The 17,912-nt window shown below is 39.6% G+C and overlaps 1 protein-coding gene across 1 annotated transcript in view; it reads left to right on the top strand.

Moving 5' to 3' along the window:
* The first annotated feature begins 4,306 nt into the window (after window positions 1-4,306).
* slc12a2 (solute carrier family 12 member 2) overlaps window positions 4,307-17,912 on the top strand; it is a 59,217-nt gene continuing 45,611 nt past the window's right edge. Inside the window, exon 1 of the mRNA XM_067258527.1 lies at window positions 4,307-5,328. Within this exon, the coding sequence (XP_067114628.1) occupies window positions 4,762-5,328 (567 nt within the window). The 5' untranslated portion in view covers window positions 4,307-4,761. The remainder of the gene's footprint in view (window positions 5,329-17,912) is intronic.

Genomic DNA, 17,912 nt, shown 5'->3' with positions numbered 1-17,912 from the left:
TATATCGTATGTACTTACAATATAGGTAAGTATAATTATTTCCCAAATAACAATTTGGAAATACTGGGTGGTTAATAATTTTTTTTACAATCTCAGGATTGAACATCAATTGTCATGTGCATACAAAAGTAATGTGCTTTTACCTTGTTTAAGCGCTAGATGTCAAACTGTAATAATGTTATGAACAAGGTTTTTGGCTGTCTTGTAAAAAACATTTCAGACAACCAACCCTAGACCTATTGGACAACCTTTAAATGACCTTTATGCTGACATCTGTGTGGCCATATTGATCATTAGTAAATAACTTCTATTTCATCTCAGTTGACAATGATGAACAGCTATGAGAGCAATGTCTGTCTTTAGTGAGAGACTGAAATCAATCTACACATGGTGTCCTATTTTCTTACATATTTTTTTTTATTGTTTTGCCAAACAGCTTTGTTTTGAGGCTGTATTGATTATCAAGATATCTTCCTTCATTTTACTATTACCATACTTACTATTTCACTCTTCTATGATTTATGAAAGTGTTACAGACAAAGATTAAAAATGTTTATTAAGCAGTACAGCCTCTATCACTAATAATGGAATTTGCTTCAACTTTAGCAGAGCATCTCTGCTTTGACCAATTTTCCCAAATCCATTTGTACTTTTCCAACTTCAATAGTAGCTTTTCAAAGTGTACAGTTTTGTATCAGATTTTATAAGCAGATAAAGAATGTATTTACTTTTGTCATAAACTAAATTGATTAGCTAAGCAATATGTCAACGTACATCCAGCTAAGTCATTAAAGTAATAATTCACAGTTTGCATAAGTTGCACATTGCACAGTACATTAGGGTTTTTGCCAGTACATTATAGTCTCAGAACAAGTACAATATCGGAGCATAATGTTTTTTCACTGATAGATTGTTGCAAAAATTCTGTATTGATGTGCACCTGTTAATACATACTCGAACCTCTTTCAGCCAGTTTTGTCCAGATGGGTCTGTTTTCTCTCGGCCAGGATGGATCATCTCTATGATTCTTTTTGGCTCCAAAAGAAGTCAGTTAATTGTGGGAAAAGGACAGGAGACAAGCAATGACCTGTTAAATCCCAGTGGCAATGTTCTTTGTACCTGCTGCCTCTCATCCATCACCCCGCGAAGGGGCTGTGCCCCTCTTCAGTGACTCCATCAAAGGAGCCTTTCTCTAAATGGAGTCTCCTAAAACAACTAGGTTCTGGAATATAGAAGCTTCAACTGCCATAAACATCATGGAGATCTAAATTATATTGTCAAGTCTCAAGATAGCTTTCATTCTTCCAGAAAGTGGTACAGTATTTGTAGGTAGGCTACAGTTGTAATCACGGATGTATTCTGTACTCTGAGGTAATACTTAAAGCCATGTTAATGTTTTAACTATTGCAAGTGCCTTTTTTCAGATTTTCTGTATAGGTTTATGGAAAGTACTTCAGGCATTCAAGTGGGATCGAGTTGGTCTTCTGTGGTGGAGACAAGCTGTGAATACCGAACAAGAGGTGAAAATTATTTTTGGGGAATGTAAGAGAGGTATGATAACTGATGTGTCATTGTAACCAGCAGAGTGAAAGAGAAAGATATGTCTAGATTAACCTAATTGACCGCAACGTTTTCCACAATTCATTCTTTGTTTCGTCATAGCATCACAATGGCTTTGATAGAGATATTTTATGGCATGCAGTTGCCAACCTGGTAGAGTATTTGTTGGTATGGTATGGTATACATAGATATGCCAAAGTTCTTCAGACTACATGAATAAGAAAAGTCAAATGTACTTTAGGTTGGATCAGAGTGCAATGCGTAAAAAATATGAAATATACATTTTTTTACATCTAGTAATGGATTAATTTAACATTTTAAAGTTTACATTTTGCTTACATAGGCTCTGTTATGGGTGGTAACTACATAGACTAATTGCATCAGCCATCAATTTCCATGTAAACTCAGTCACAGTTATTACTTAACTAGTTAGTTCTCAGCCTTGTCTTTACAACACAAATATTATTTAAAAAAATTGGTACAGCAACAAAACATGAACACAATTAAACATGAACGCAATTAAAATACAAACATTAACAGTCCTATAAACCTTCATTACTAGAGTGAACTAGTGTTAGTGACAAACTAGCAACAAACAGGCTGTTGCATTTAGCTAGCTAGTCTTTCTAAATGGTGCCATCTACTGTCGGGCATAGGAAATTTAGTCTGACCAGAAGCAGGGATAATACGCATCCCCACCGGACCACCGGCAATAAAAATCTGCTTATTACTATGCTGCAAAAATACATATCCGCAAGGTCTGTTTTGAAAGGTCTATTTTACATTTCTGTAATTTTACACTATTATATGCAGTCATAGCAATTGTATCACTCAGTGATAATTCAATCCTTATCAACCACTCCTCAGAGAGAGAGAGAGAGAGAGAGAGAGAGAGAGAGAGAGAGAGAGAGAGAGAGAGAGAGAGAGAGAGAGAGAGAGAGAGAGAGAGAGAGAGAGAGAGAGAGAGAGAGAGAGAGAGAGAGAGTGAGGGGGGAGGCGAGAGACTACAGAAAAATACCTCAGAAAAGGAGAGTGTGAGTATGTGAGTAGGTGTGAAAGTGTGGTTGGTGTCGATCCAGTTTGGTATTTTACAGGAAACCGAGAGGAGATGCATAGTGAGCAGCAGGAACTTTCGGGTTGGTGTAGCCTTCCTGTTAGGGCAAAGATGTTCTGAACTAAAGATGATTCTTGCTCATTATATATGTAATTATATTTACATTTTCATGCTTTTTAAAGAAGGACCTCTGGAGACATAGTATCCTTCATTAGAAGGAACACCGTAAGAATCAATTGGATCTTGTTGTCAAGTGAATTAATTCACAGCCACAAACAACGACTAAGATTAGATCTGCCATTTATAATACATCTGGATAGTTTTGGCTGAACTTAAAAACAGACACAAATGGCAAGAGACTTGGAACGTCTCCAACAAATGTGGGTTTGTCCTAATGAGTCATGGGACATGTTCTACTTTAGATGTAAACAGAAATGGACATTTGACTCTTCACCTGGCCAATATCCAGACATCCACTGTCAGTTTGTAATCCTATAGATCTTTTCAACATCACCTTGCATTTTCACTCATTATTCTAATGAGCTAGTAAGATTAGTTTTAGACACATACTATTTTCCTTACATTAAGTCTACTATGCTTACTTTTGGAAAATGTTTTGCAAGGCACAGGTACATCCGTCTATGGTTAATGAAGGAGTTATAAAGGATTCATAATCTATTAAACAAGTGTATCGGTTTATGTATCTGGACAAGTGTCGTGTAACTGCAATCAATGCATTATAAATGATTGTTCAAAGATCCCTCTTTTCATAAATGTTTAATATGGCAAATAATCTGTGCTGTCAGAAAGTTTGTTTGACATTGGAGTCAGGCGGCTGAGCGGTTAGGGAATCGGGCTAGTAATCAGAAGATTGTACTTACTGGAAGTCGCTCTGGATAAGAGCGTCTGCTAAATGTCATGTGACATTTTATCTATTTTCTAAAACCTTATTTCAGAGTAAAATTTTACTATCAATAAACATTTGGACATTTATTGAGATTCACAAGTGCTAACTTGGATAGATTAGGCTTGGTTATTTATTATTGCCTACAGTGTATGATCATGCGTTTAACAAAGTTTAGGAAAGCAAACCTATGCAATACCAATTCAGCTGTTGTCAAAATGTGTATGTGTTTACAAGATTGAGTCAGTATTTTTTGACCTCTTCTTTTTTCTGTCAAGTCCCTACACTTGACAGCTGTGCTGGTTTATCCAGGGCTCCTCCCCCACTGACATTTCGAACATGTAACCTAATATTACTTCAACTTTTGTACAGTATGTGCGCGTGAGGAAAAAAGCCGCCACGCCTCGCGGACGTTCTACCCTTCATGTAATATGCATTTATCTGTGATCGAGCACACTTACTTACACTACTTACAGTTACTGTTACTGTTGATATCATGCGTTCTTATTAAATACTTTGCTGACGATGACTGGGACACACAGTCAGTAAAATTCCTCTATACAATGTCATTTAGGATAAAAGAGTATGATAAATGACTAACGTGTAAATGTAACATGTAAAATGTGTATCCATAGTATTAGCAATAACACGCCTTCCTCCCTTTTCAGTAAAGAAAATCCTGAACTCTCGCGAGTTTTACAATCGTTTGGAACCCACCCCTACAGTGATGCCTACTGCAGTGTATATAGCAGCGAGATTATCAGTGAGAGACTAGGAGGAGTTGCGGCAAGGTCGATACAGCATCCCACTCTCAAAAGCACGGAAACATCAGAACACGGAATTTAATCGCTTCCCTTCGAGTGTGCTTCCAGTAAGTGGACCAGGAGGTGTCTCGTGGTGTTCTTAGCTTGTCTATTAGCTTTAACAAGGACAGAAAGTTGTTTTGTTTTCCACACTGAGCTTGTGGCGAGGCTATCATTCTCCATTGTCGCTCTCCGCATGTCTAGTGATTTTGCCACCTTTTTGAGAGGCAGCACAACGTTCGCCTTTTCCTTAATAGGAATCACATACTGCGCTTATTAGGGAGCCAGATTGGCTTGCTCTTTGAACGCTTCTTTGAACTGTTTAAACTGACCACTTATGTCAGGGAAGAACTTGGCTATAGAAACGGTGTAGTATTGCACACGAGCTGTGCCGAACATTTTGCTACTCAGAGCTTGTCCATACACCGGTAATATTTGCCATGTCAGCGCCATCCTCAGAGCCTCCCGCTCTGGGAGAGACTCTCGCGCCTGAAAACGAGGGTCTGACAGTGGATGCGGGCTTGAAGCCTGCTGGTCCGACACCTAGCCAGAGTCGCTTCCAAGTGGATCTTGTGGCTGAAGCTGCAGGCGCCGCCGCGGATGACAAATCACCCAACTCTGATGCATCCACGCTTACATCTGGCGATAAAGCCACTCCCGTACCCGAGGGCTCAGAGCCAGCGGCAGGCGGCGAGGAGGCAAAAGGCCGATTTCGGGTGGTGAACTTTGCCGATCCGAGTGCAGCAGAGAGCCCCCCAGATGCAGTGCCCGCCGAAGGCTTTCAGAATGGTGACACTGTGATGAGCGAGGGAAGTCTGCATTCTTCGACAGGAGGCCAGCATCACTATCACTACGACACCCATACGAACACCTATTACCTGAGGACTTTCGGACACAACACCATCGATGCAGTTCCGAACATCGATTTCTACCGGCAGACAGCGGCGCCACTGGGGGAAAAGCTGATAAGACCCACCCTTTCAGAGCTGCACGACGAGCTTGACAAGGTAAGCAACAAATGCTTTGGGAATAGGGGATGGGACATGGCACGCGTGGTGCAGTAGCCTATAGTGCAAACCGCCACAACAGAAACGACACTGACAAGCTCGTGAGGTGTCTCTATCTAGCTTTCTGATTCATCCTTCCAATCCATTCCTGTTTGCCAAGTATTTTCTTTTTTCTTGGTATCGATTTGGGTATTGATAGCTGGGCTGCTTATTATGTAGCGACGTTGTTGGTCGGAATGTCTGTCAGGAGGATGAGCTGTGTGCTTCGATAGATAATCACATGGATAGGTGTAATGGCATAGAGCACAACAAAAGCTATTCATGGTAGGTTTGAAGATCTGATTTTACGCAGTGCTGAACATAAACTTCAGCTCACACAAATGCAAAAAGTACAGTTTTCACAAAGACTAGGAAATGATCTACTTGTGAATTTTAAAGAGAATTGTTGAGGTTCGAAATTTGATTTGGCCTAAATCTTTCCAAATCTATTTTATTGCGTTGAAAGAATTTAAATCTCGTGTAAAACCACGCGTGCACGTAGATCTGAAGGATTCTAAATGTGAAGTGTTTTTGTATAGTCTTTTTGCCATTGCTGTCTGGTAACTGGTGTTATCTCCTTCATTCTGAATGACAGACAAGTGTTTGCTCTAATTGCTTTTTCAATGATGCCACGCTTTCCTTTGGGCAGGAACACTTTTTATTTGAAGCTTGAATGACACAATTAAGTGTCAAGTCCAAGGTATTTTATTTCACTGACACCATGCGCATTGAAATGCCAACCTGAAGCCCCCAGTATAACTCTATAACTTATTGCAAGATGAAAGACAACATTGTATCCATCCAGGCCATAGCTTCATTCTTAGCTTGATATACTATTGAGTCCTAGTATTCCTGTTTTTCAATTCACAAAGAGCTATCACTTACTCAGTTGGATGTAATCTTGCCTGTATTACTACAGAATTGATTAAACTCCACATCTTCAGTTGCCTCCCATATTGTCACCTCCCTTCTCAGTTTACAGCATTGTACTATAATGTTCGATCTGTGGGTGGCCTTTTGATGTACAACATGGTTCTCTTTTGATTGATAACAAAGTTAATAGTTGTTTTTTTGCCTGAAGACTTTTAGAAGAAGGAAGCGTTTCCTCCCTCTGTAACCCAAATTCTATTGGATTGAAACAAGTTGTCCACCTTTCTTTCACCAATTCAGTTGAATGCTCTTGGAGTTCAGGAAGGAAGGGAGATGTGTTTTTTTTTGCACATGTTTAAGTTAAGCATGCACCCTGCACTGCGGTCATGCTTCACATTAGAGCATGCCATTTTTGGCTGCATGTGTGGCACTGTACACAAGCAGTTGTCAGTAACCGGACACTAGGAAAATGTCCTTTGAGAAATCATTTAAATTTTTACTCCTAAACATGTTAGATGTTACAACAAGACCTTGTCATTACAAGTTGAAGCTTAAGCTTAGAATTTCCAACTTGGCAGTCTAATGGCTGACATGCTATACATTTTTTATGAGAAGTGGCCTGGCATTGATTCAAGGTCATGCATTCATGCAGGAAAGTATTGGAATTGAAAGGTATTGGACTTCTCTGAGCTGTACTCTTAAGTAGGGTTGGGTATCGTTTGGATTCATACGATGCCGATCCGGTACTTTTGAAACGATTCCGATTCTTAAACCGATTCTTGAAAAATGAAAGTAAGGCTCTTTTATAGTTTTTATTTTATTTTATGGAAAATTATTTAAATGTACAATATATTAACTTTTTGAAGTAGCCTACTTAAATATATAATAAGTAAACCAAGTCACCTAACACACAACTACAATAATTTAACAATAAATAACAGTTGTACAATTAACAACAGTTGCACAATTAACAAGTAACAACAAAATAAATGTTGAGTTGGTATACTAACTAAACCAGCTTCAAACTTCAGCAGTTCTTTTGCAGAAAAATGACCATATTTGCCTTCTCTGGCAAGATGCAACACCTCTCCTGACTTATGGCATGTTAGGGCTGACAAATTGGGGAGGCTGTCCCGGTACCAGGGACTGATGTCCGCAAGCTGTCGAACACATCCCTCTACTTTAAGAAGTATTTCGTGTGTCGCCACATGTTTCAATAAATTCGACGTGCTTCCCACTTTGCACGAAATCATTTTGAAACATTGGTTGCATTTTGCGATGTCGGAATCCTTTGCTGTGAAATACAGACACACTTTCGACCGCTTCGCTTTAGCCATTTTAAATGCACTTAAAGCTAGCTAACGATAGACTAGCAGAGCAAGTGTAATATGTTTACTAGCGATCACGTGCAGTGAATGGTTAATATGCTTTAACGTCCGATTTGGTGAGCCCAAAGGGAAAATATGGCATTTTGAAAGTAGCCTACATTTACGTAGTAAATCTATCTCTGTAGTCTATCTATCGGTAGACTACAGAGAAAGTGTGATAGTTTACGTCCGTTTCGGAGCAACAGAGGGAAAATATTTGTCAACACATTAAGTGGAACCGAATTGAGGAACAGAAATGTGCGTTCTAATCCGGTCCGATTCCTACCGGATGCGTAGGAACCGGTTCCATAGTGGAACCGGGTTTCGGTACCAAACCCTACTCTTAAGTGGTGGCATTCACTGTGATTCAGCAGTCCGGCTAACATCATTTTTTGAATTGAATTGTAGTGTCTCAGAGCATATACAAACCCAACTTTAGTGACAAGTGTAATATCTAGTTCAATTTTTCAGTATTGTAGAAAAGCAGCCTTCTACACTTAAGCAAGTGCTGTATGTAATATATTGTAGAGCTGGGTGATATGGATTGTATTGATTGATGTTGATAATTATATCTAATATTTTTCAGTGTCAAAATTAATACAGATGATTAGTATCAGGGAGACCGATAGCCCATTAACTAATTTGCAGTAAAAATTTAGTAGAACACAAACTACAACACAGCTTTGTTGACATGCTTATAAGTATGTTTAATCAAAATAACTTGTCAACATAGAACAAAGTGCAGAAGTTAAGATTATGTGGAATGTTTGTCACCTGTTTGTTCTGATAGGTTATTAATATACTTCAAATTATTTCTTATGATTACCCTTCTGATTTCTTTAAGGTTCTGTCCTAAGAATAATATTCTTAAAATGTTTTTGAGATTAGGCTGTTATTATTGAGTTAATCATTTGGTTGATATAAAAAAGAAAATTGGTGACACATAGGCCTTTTTTGGCCATATCGCCCAGCCCTATTTTGGAGACAATTTCTTAGTTTTGTTCCCTCTCATTAGGAATGTTCGAGAGCCAACGTAACTAGCCTTGAATGTAGGCGGTAGCAGTCGGGGGAAGAGTAAAAAATCCTGCAATAAAGTTGGAATAGTCAGATATCACAAGTAATTTCCCATCATGTCGTTGCTTGTGTTGGCAGTGACGAGTCAATGCAGTGCCTGACTTTGCTGTCTTTCTTACGAGAACATCATGGCTTATGTGACCGTGACAATCGGTGACAACTCAACGTGTCAGACAATGGGTGTGTTTGACATTGACTGTTGCTGGATGGACAGATTGGCGAGGGGCCGCTTGCAGTCGGGGGAGGAGTTGAAAACAGCCGTCAAGTCAGACATTTTCTGCTTCCTGTGTTTTTTTTGTTGCATTTACGTCAGTCATGAGTTTAAATAAAGTGTCCTACTTTATATGATCTATTTATATGATTTAGTGTGCTTGGAATCAATCAAGCATGTTCTTGTACTTTTTAATGAGTTAATTTGACACCTGTAAATAAATAAATACAATTAAAATTCATCGAGCGCTGTTTCTCAACTGAACTTAGTCACTCCGTTAGTGAAGAGACGGACTCAAACACTTTCTTCAACAATAGTAGTGCAGTCTGTCAATCGAGGCAAATATTTAATTAAATTGTACTGTTTGGATTTGAGCATTAGCAAAACTGAAGGTGTCGGCATAAACACAAAATGCATGTCAGGGTTGTCGTGTGTGTCTGGCCAATCATAAAATAGCCATGGAAGCGTATATTTTTTTTTGTAGATAGAGGAAAACAGTCTGAAATAATTGTATCGAAAACAAGTTCCCTAAACGTATCATCGTTATTATGGACGATTTTGTGAAATTTGTCAAGATGGTTTTATTGGCCAGCACTAATTGTGTGTTTGTTGCGTGATACACTGCGAATAATTGTGAAGCAATTTGTTGCAAGTTATTTGTTGTTTTTATGCAGGCTACCACTTTTCTATTCAATATTGTAAGCCTCCACACATTGGCCTGTGCCAAGTTGGTTGTGGGCTGTGTGAAGGTCATGGTTTCTCATCCCTGTGTAGTTATCTATTTTTCTATTACGTTCAGTGTAGCACACAGATTGAACACGGAATGGAAATTCCACTGTATCTATCAACCTTTTGCCTGTGGACATTTTACTAAGCAATCAATGAGTGAACCAATTAGCCATTGTTAGGGCTGTTAAAATTCAGTTTATAACAGATTGGAAAGTTACCTGACTTCAACCAGAACTGACCAGACTTTCTCTGGCACAGTTCCACTTCACAAACCTTTCAGTGATGCAAGCGGTGGTCTCTAATGAAATTGAAAAACGAAAAAAGGGCAGCATACATTTCTACTGGCAGTGATGTAATCCAGAAGAGATGCGACAAGGCTGGCACTTTGGATGATGGTGACCTAGGGCTGCGCAACTCCCATTGGGTCCTAAAGCCGACAGCAGCAACTACAGCAGCAGTGTGCCCCTGCCCTGTATTGACCAACCAGAGAGGAAGCCCTGACAGGGCAAATTTATTCTGCAGCGGGCGGCCAAGCAGAAGCAGATTGTGCTGAAATATTGATGTCTTCTCCCACTGTTACCACCATTGGAGCTGAGAGTTGAGTCCTAACAGACCAGCCATAGCAAACTCCCAACTTGCATCCCTCATTGCTTGGTTTGGGACACAACTGTGTTTATGTAACAGAAGTAGGAATAGGTGTCTAATGCAGCCAGCCAAAATGTAATTCATTGAGGGAAGGCACTTGGGAGTCCTATGTCCCAATTCCACCACTTGAGATTACCACTATCATTAAGATTTATAGGGCCCTTTACTGCATTTCCTCTATACAGAATTGCAGAATCCATACATAAAAATGAAAGTTGGAACTCTCATACCCAAAAATCTGAAACAGAATTTTGGGGAAAAAGTTTGACGTGGGTTTTACTGACCAGTTAGGTCATTAGTCATTCAAAATGCATGTCAGAAGGTCCTATACGTTCGGAGGAATGCATAATGGCGGTAGTTCCCCATATTTTCGCCTTCATTTCCTCTTTTCTTCTGAGTTATGTAGGTAGAGCCCCTCATTAGTGAAGGGCTATGATTAAAAGTTTTGCTCAGCCAAGCAAACTCCTCCATGTTTCCATAGATCAACATAACAACCCTAAATGTCATGCCCCAATGGAGATTCCATAAAGCTCCACTTTCGTTTAAATTCGTGTGATCAAGTGTTACTGTATTGTCATCAATATTACAAGTTGCAATGCCTTTGTAGCAGTGTTTTCTTTGCCCTCCAGATATATATCATCTTTACTACTTATTTAATTTAAACATGTAGAGGGAACAATTGTTCAGTTGGCCCACTTTATAACACTAACTGCTGCTGTGTGCTATGGCAGATGTGTTCTGATGGCACACACAGGGTCAGTCTTCTCCATGACGCTATGTGCTCCTGGTCTCCATGGAGATGCCAGTCTCATGGGGAGGGCGTAGTTCGTAGCGACAGCAGCATGGTGCAGAGGGCTGTTGTCAACAGGTTGTCTCCTGTGGCCCTTTCAGTGAGAGAGGATAGCAGAGGATGAATTAACAGGAGGTGCTTGATGTGACAATGAAGCCTGCCAGCTGTTTCCTTAGCTCCATACTTGTAACCTATCCTTGTTCGATACCTGATTACTTTTTAATGCGGTTAGATTATACTTGTCTCCATAGTCAGTTTTCACTGACTTTGAAAATGTTGCAATTCCTTTGCCTTAGCCGTTTCTGCAAATGTGCTATAGTTTTAAGCACTGTCTGTCTTCACAAACTCACCATCATATTCAGAAGCAGAAGTTGACACAGTAATTGCAGACGTTGGCAAAGGAGTGAGAAAGTCCGGAAGTTTAACTTGACTTTCTTCTTATATGAATGCTAGATATTTCCATGAAGGTTGGATTTTGTGATTTAAACTAGTTTATCCTTGTACAGGGTTTTTCATGCATTGAAAAGGCTAAGGTGGTCCGCCTAAGGCTTTTCTCACACTGCCTAAGCCTTCTAACAGAAATGGCACAAAAAAAAACAAAAAAAAAATCTGTAGATTCTGTTAGATATATACTGCTGTAATTCGGGAATCTCACAAGCCCGCGGCGCAAGGTAGGTTATGCAGTATCTGTGGAAGACCACTATAGGGCTGTCAAAATTGCTCAAAAATGCAGTTTGAATATTCCCTTTTAAAAAACACATATTCGAATTTCTGGTTGCGCATTAGGCACGTCAATAACAGGACAAATTAATACAATGAGACATAACTACTTGTATAGGTAATTTAAGTTTAAACATATTTAACAACATATTACCTACACAAAAAAAAGTTAATTAACTAATGGCCAAGACCGCAGACCTTGGCTGCTCGCACTCACGCACTCTCTCTCTCGCTCGCGACGTCGTGCTCTCTGCGCACAGGGGTTTCAATAAACAAATGCTGAGTGCTGATCAAGAGTTTTCTGCAAGCAATTTAAGGTCGCGATTCTTGTCCCAAATATGTCAGGCTTCATTCAGTGATTGAAACATATTATTAACATTAATTGAAGTTTTACAGTATAGAACTGACATTGAACGCTCCGAGCGAGATGTGCTGTGGTAAACATGGAACCTTTCCTTGGCATGAAACGGCAAATAATCAAACCAGTGTGTGAATCTGTTGTAGCCCATCTAGTCTATTTTATTCATGCAATATACAGTCAGTACAGTAGCGACTAGCCTACACTAGTAATGCCCACCCGCAAAGCAGACAGTTGCGCCACCGCTGCCGCCGCCGCTGTTTAATTTTAATTTTACATTAGAATATTAATTCACATTCGAAATTCTGTTTTTAACAACGATTCGAATATATATTCGTTGACAGCCCTAGTCCACTAGATGATTCAGAGGAAGTTTGGATGACTTATTCCACTGTAGTTTATTTAGAAGAATGGGTACTCATTAAGTTTGAGGTCATACCCTCAGTTTTTTTTGGTGGCGTAGATACCAATAATGCGTTGCATCATATGGTGCTTGAGTAGCCTTGCTTGTAGAAAATGGAACATTATCATCTTGGGGTCTATGCCACATCTGTGCAGGTATGTGACTAGAGACTGGTATGAAACGCGATCTAATATCAGGTTCAGAATGTATGGTTTACCTGTTCAGCTGTTTGAAACTCAAGATTCCTTTCTTTCCCACTTGCTACTAAAACTATTCACATTGAAGCGTACAACTTTCTTTCATCAGTAAAACTGTTGAGGTGATTTTGTTTCCACAGAAGGGGCGGCACAGAATGGTTGGCTCAACATCAGGGAATAAAATGATCAGATAATTAAGAAGCACGCACTCTGCGTAATTCTAGTGTCTACAACCATGACTGTAACCATAACAAGCCCAATGTTACGTTTGGATTCAACACTCTTGTCCAAATATTTCTCTACGTTGACCCCATTGTTTTTGTTCTCTTAGACTACATTCCATTGGTATTTGTTCATTACACGCACAGTCAGGTTCCACAAGTTGAAGTATGTTGTATTTCTTGGGACTTTTGAATTTTACATGCTTTGCTTCTCAAACCACTGTATCAATCCCTCCATTCTTAAAGAAAGATTATTCACTGAATGTTGGCATGTGGATTACCTGTAATAGTTTATAGGGAAGTAAACTGGTTATGAGGTAAAGCTATTGCACAATTTTATTAAAAGGGAAGCTGTTGTGAAGTTAGTTTGCAACAAAGAAGTCTTTGTGCAGAGGTCTTGTTTTAGCCAACTCCACGTGGACTTGTGTTTATTCTCCTCACTCACACACTCTGTCCTTTCTTTTCTTTTTTGGCTGTGTCAAAGATTGTGAACAAGAAACAGGAACTGAGGCAAGCACAGTCCTTCTGCCCTAAACTGTGACTGGAGTGGGGCAGAAAGAGGGAAGGCTAGAGAAAGAAAAGGGCGGCCTTTGTCTCAATATCAGAAATGGTTTGCAGCGGGTGTAATGCAGGCAATACACAAGCCATTTGGCAGTGACTTGTAAGTGGTTGTGTGTATAGTGCACGTTTCTTATCACCACATCTGAGATTGCCACTGTATGTCAGAAGTGACTTCACGGTTCCCTCTTTACAGAGGTCCCTGGGAAAGACTCTCTGAAGGACATTAAGCAAACTTAAGAAATTATATAAACTTAAGGTTTAGTTTATACTGCTAATGAGCAATGATCAATCAAAATGATACTGAATTGTAGCAAGTGAAATGAACACTGATTAGCCTTAAACGTAAAGATGCCTCTTACCTACCCTATTAGCCACATTAACAGTGATTTTATGTCTTAAGGGACAAAGCAAATGAGCCTTTAAAGAGAACATTTAGCAAATTAGTGTGAATGAAGAGAAAGAACAGTGTAGTAGGAGCACATGTATAAATGAGATGACCTTGAATCCCCCCCCAACAATAGTGTGCAAATAAAATTAATAAAGCAGATTAATATATCTGTACTGTTATTTGTTGTTTGCTTGTATGGGGTTGGTGTTGGTTGGCTGTGGTACCTACTGCCCCCCCCCCCCCTTAATAATGAAGCAATACTTGCCCCCCTAGTCACATGTTTTGGGGATATGGAAATTCACTGAATCCATTGTACATTTGGCTAAATGTTTAACTCCTAAAGCTGTTGCGCACATCCTTAACGGTCACTTATGGCTTTTCAATATACTTTTCTTTTTGCCCCCAAGTCTAGGTCTGTGAGACCGATCAGATGTCACAGTGCTTTCAATGTGTCTCTCACTCCCATTTTCCCTTAACTTTATTCATTATTCATCGCCCATAATTCCAGTACCCAATTGTTGAACCGAGGCTGCTTAACAAAATGTACTTCTAAAACTGAAATGGCCAGGCCTAGTGTTGTTTTTTTGCCTTTTGATTTGTGTTCAGTTACTACTCGGCTACTGAAACGACACTGAAACCGATGATGAGTGAGTACACGGCAACAATGAAGGACTTTGTTTCTAAACAAGGTTGTCCAACTGCCGGGATAAGTTACACACTCTGACTATCTTCCATCATTCAGCATTCAGAGAATAGCAAATCAACAGAATACATTAAATACAAAATTCAAAAGTCAGGAATGAGAGCAAAACGACAGTTGAGCAAACTAGCAATACACATTTGTACACCTTTTTGTACATTTCTTGCAGTGTTACTCTGAAATGTTGGTTCAATTTTAAAGACCGCAAATCCGGTGTGAGGTGCCCCTTTACATTTTGAGTAGGGCCTTGACCTTTTTTTTTCCCCTTTTTTTCACTTAATCTCTTTGCCATGTGTGTCCTTTTCCTAACGATCCCTAGGCATTCACACAAACGTCATGTGAGCCCATAAACAATGGTCTTACCATATAAATGACTGATTTGGTCAATTGTCATGATGCTGTCTGTTTCCTGTTGCAGCAGCTGACTACTGCTTGTGTATATGGTTTCCTTTGTCTTCATATCGGCTCTGTGATCTTGTTTTATTCACCCACACACTCAATAGACCACTGCTGGATTACCAGCAGCTTTGTGTGTGTAGTTTACCATGTGTGACTCCTCTTAGATCAAATTATGCAATGTTGCACTTGGAGCCGCATGTCCCAGCTGTGTTTAGGTTAACCACTAAGAGTCTACTTTGCCAGGGTTGGTTGAGTGACGGCACAGTGTTGATCATTCTAGACCATTAAGAGTTACTCTTTTGCGAAAGAAAACAATTGTGACTTCATTCATTTTAGGGAGACCAGCTCATAAAGAAGTATGCTATGTTGTAGATTGAACCTAATGGCTCCTTGCAGTCTGTTTGCACACTCTTCTCTGGATACTCCAGTCAATCACTCTAATACCAGACAGCGCACACGCCACTGTCATGTGGTTTCCATTGACGAAACCATCACAAGGCTGCATTTTTGCAGTGCATCTGGGTTGCATTTGGTGTATGGTTGACCATGGCATGACATCTTGCATGTCTTGATGCTGCAATTTGACACAAATAAGCCAAAACCAAGGCACACGCATACATATAATCCCTCAGACTTTGTGTATGCTATGTGGGTGGCTGTAAATAAACAGACACAGGAAGTCTGGCCATTTCCCACCTCAATGCGGTGTGTCACTACGTCACAACATGGAGAGAAGACATTGGTTGCCTGGTGTTGGTAGCTTTACCAAAGCTACTTTACTAATTGATCCATGATGCTTGCACACTCGCTCCTTGGATAATTATCTTTCCTTCTGGTTATGAATCATTGTGCTTTGATGCTGTGCTGTCCAGCAAAGGGGGAAGCAGCAGCAACCAGTATAACATCAGACTGACCTCTAAACATGTATCGGGTTATCCTTCCTAGAGCTTTACCTTCATTTTGTGGAAAGTGCAGTTGTCAACAAGGTGGACCTGGGATGTGTTGACTTCTAATTGCTCTCTGTTAGACAAAGGTCTCATTATGAATGTGAAGTCAAGATGGCTTGACCCCTGCAAGATGGTATCACCCCGGCTCAAGGTGAAACATTATGAGTGTGCCAGTTGCAGGGGATTGGATGGTCCTTTTGGAGGTTATTAGAGAGGAATGAGGGTAAGTGCTCATTTCCTGTTTAAATATGGTGCTGGCTCCCTTCCTCAATAAGGGTCATGTATAAAACACAACCCAACAAAGCTGCCTGTTTAGAAAAGCCAACTTGGAACATGGTAAGGGCTGCATGAGGTAGTTTATTCTGTGATGTAGTGTTTAATGGCAGCTGCATGTCCAGGAATATTTGGATGCAAAGGTGAGGTGTTAAGTCTGTTCTTGGATAGGCTGACACCCCACAAGGGTGCACTGATATGCAGTGTGAGTCACTCTTACAAATGTTAACCATCTTTTGAAAACGTTAATGTGTGTAGTTTTAGAATTAGGTATTCACAAAAAATGGACATGACTCTAAACAATAATGTCCTTGTCTTTAAAGGTTACGCAAAGGATTACAGCCTCTTCTGATTGCAATACTTTGACACAGCCATGTCTCAACAATGTTACACGTTGTGTTTTTGTGAAATTGGATTGTTCTCAGCAGCTTCTAGAGGCCATGTCCTTCTTGGCGTAATGCACTACAGTTTCCTCCACTGAACAACGCTCTCGATGGCTTTGGCATTGTTGTCAAAAGCTGTTCTTTGTGTTACTTCACCCACATGGATAATGTCCTCTGACTTGTACGCCCAGGGTTCCATGGTGTGAATTAGGAAGCGTTGGCTCCTGTAGCATATCAACAGATTTAGTTTAATTTGTCCAGGCCTTGTGACCTGTTTAAAATGTTCTGTATTGAATGCCATGATTTGTATTGTTACCTATGAGAAAATGGGATAATGTTCCACGAACTTATTAACAGCGTTTAAGCATGTAAAATAGGGTAGGCCTATGGTGTTTGATTTTTGTTAAACATTTAACAAGTCAAAGTAACATATATTTTAATATAATAGTCTGATAACCAATAAATGTTATGGAAGCATTATCTTATCCTAAATCTTTGTATGTTGGTTTACATCAGATAAATGTCCTTTAGTCTAATCCAGTAGATTGGATCCCAAAAGTGGGTCGCGAGCTGGTGTGGAGTAGGTTGCGGACATGTGCTTCGGCTCCAGCATTTTCTTTTTTTTTTTTATCAAGTTACCGAATTTCCGATGGTATGCTTTTATTTTGAAAGGTGCTCTAGTTGATATAGCCATCTTGTGTTATACCACCTGGGTCGTAATGTTAGACCAGTTGAGAAACACTGGTCTAATCTACCTCTGGTGTGGCCCTAACAGATTTATTTTCCCTTAATGCAGCCGACATCATAGTAATTGAAGGCTAATCTGCCTGGATTTATATACCATGATCTCTGCTCCTTATCTGTTCTTTCCGGGGAAAAAAACATTTCCTCCATGAAATGTATCTGGCTTGCCAATTAGTTCAGCAGTATTACTGACATTAACCAGAACAAATTAATGAAACATATAGAAAAAAATAATTTGTATCACACAATTCTTTGGATCCTATATGACTTTTTATTTTTGAACAGCCTATTTGTTGAGAAACCAGAAGCTTTTTTGTGTGTGCAAAAAAGAGCACCTAACATACTTTTAAGTATCAAATTGAGTTAATAAAAGGTAAATCAATTGTACTAACAAGCTAGCTTGAACTAGGCTATTAGTCAAAAGGATGGCCTTTTCTAGATTGTGCTAGATTGAGTTATGTTGGGGCAAGACACTTCTCTGCTAGTATCCAATGATCCATAGTGTCCAACTTGTTGCTCATAATCATGACTTGACTATCACATAGCTCTGCTGATTGCCTCCATG

This window comes from Osmerus mordax, chromosome 20, assembly GCF_038355195.1.
Source record: "Osmerus mordax isolate fOsmMor3 chromosome 20, fOsmMor3.pri, whole genome shotgun sequence".
In the NCBI taxonomy this organism is placed as follows: domain Eukaryota; kingdom Metazoa; phylum Chordata; class Actinopteri; order Osmeriformes; family Osmeridae; genus Osmerus; species Osmerus mordax.
The sequence above is the reverse complement of the archived record's forward strand: the minus strand, read 5'-3'. Positions and strand labels throughout refer to the sequence as shown.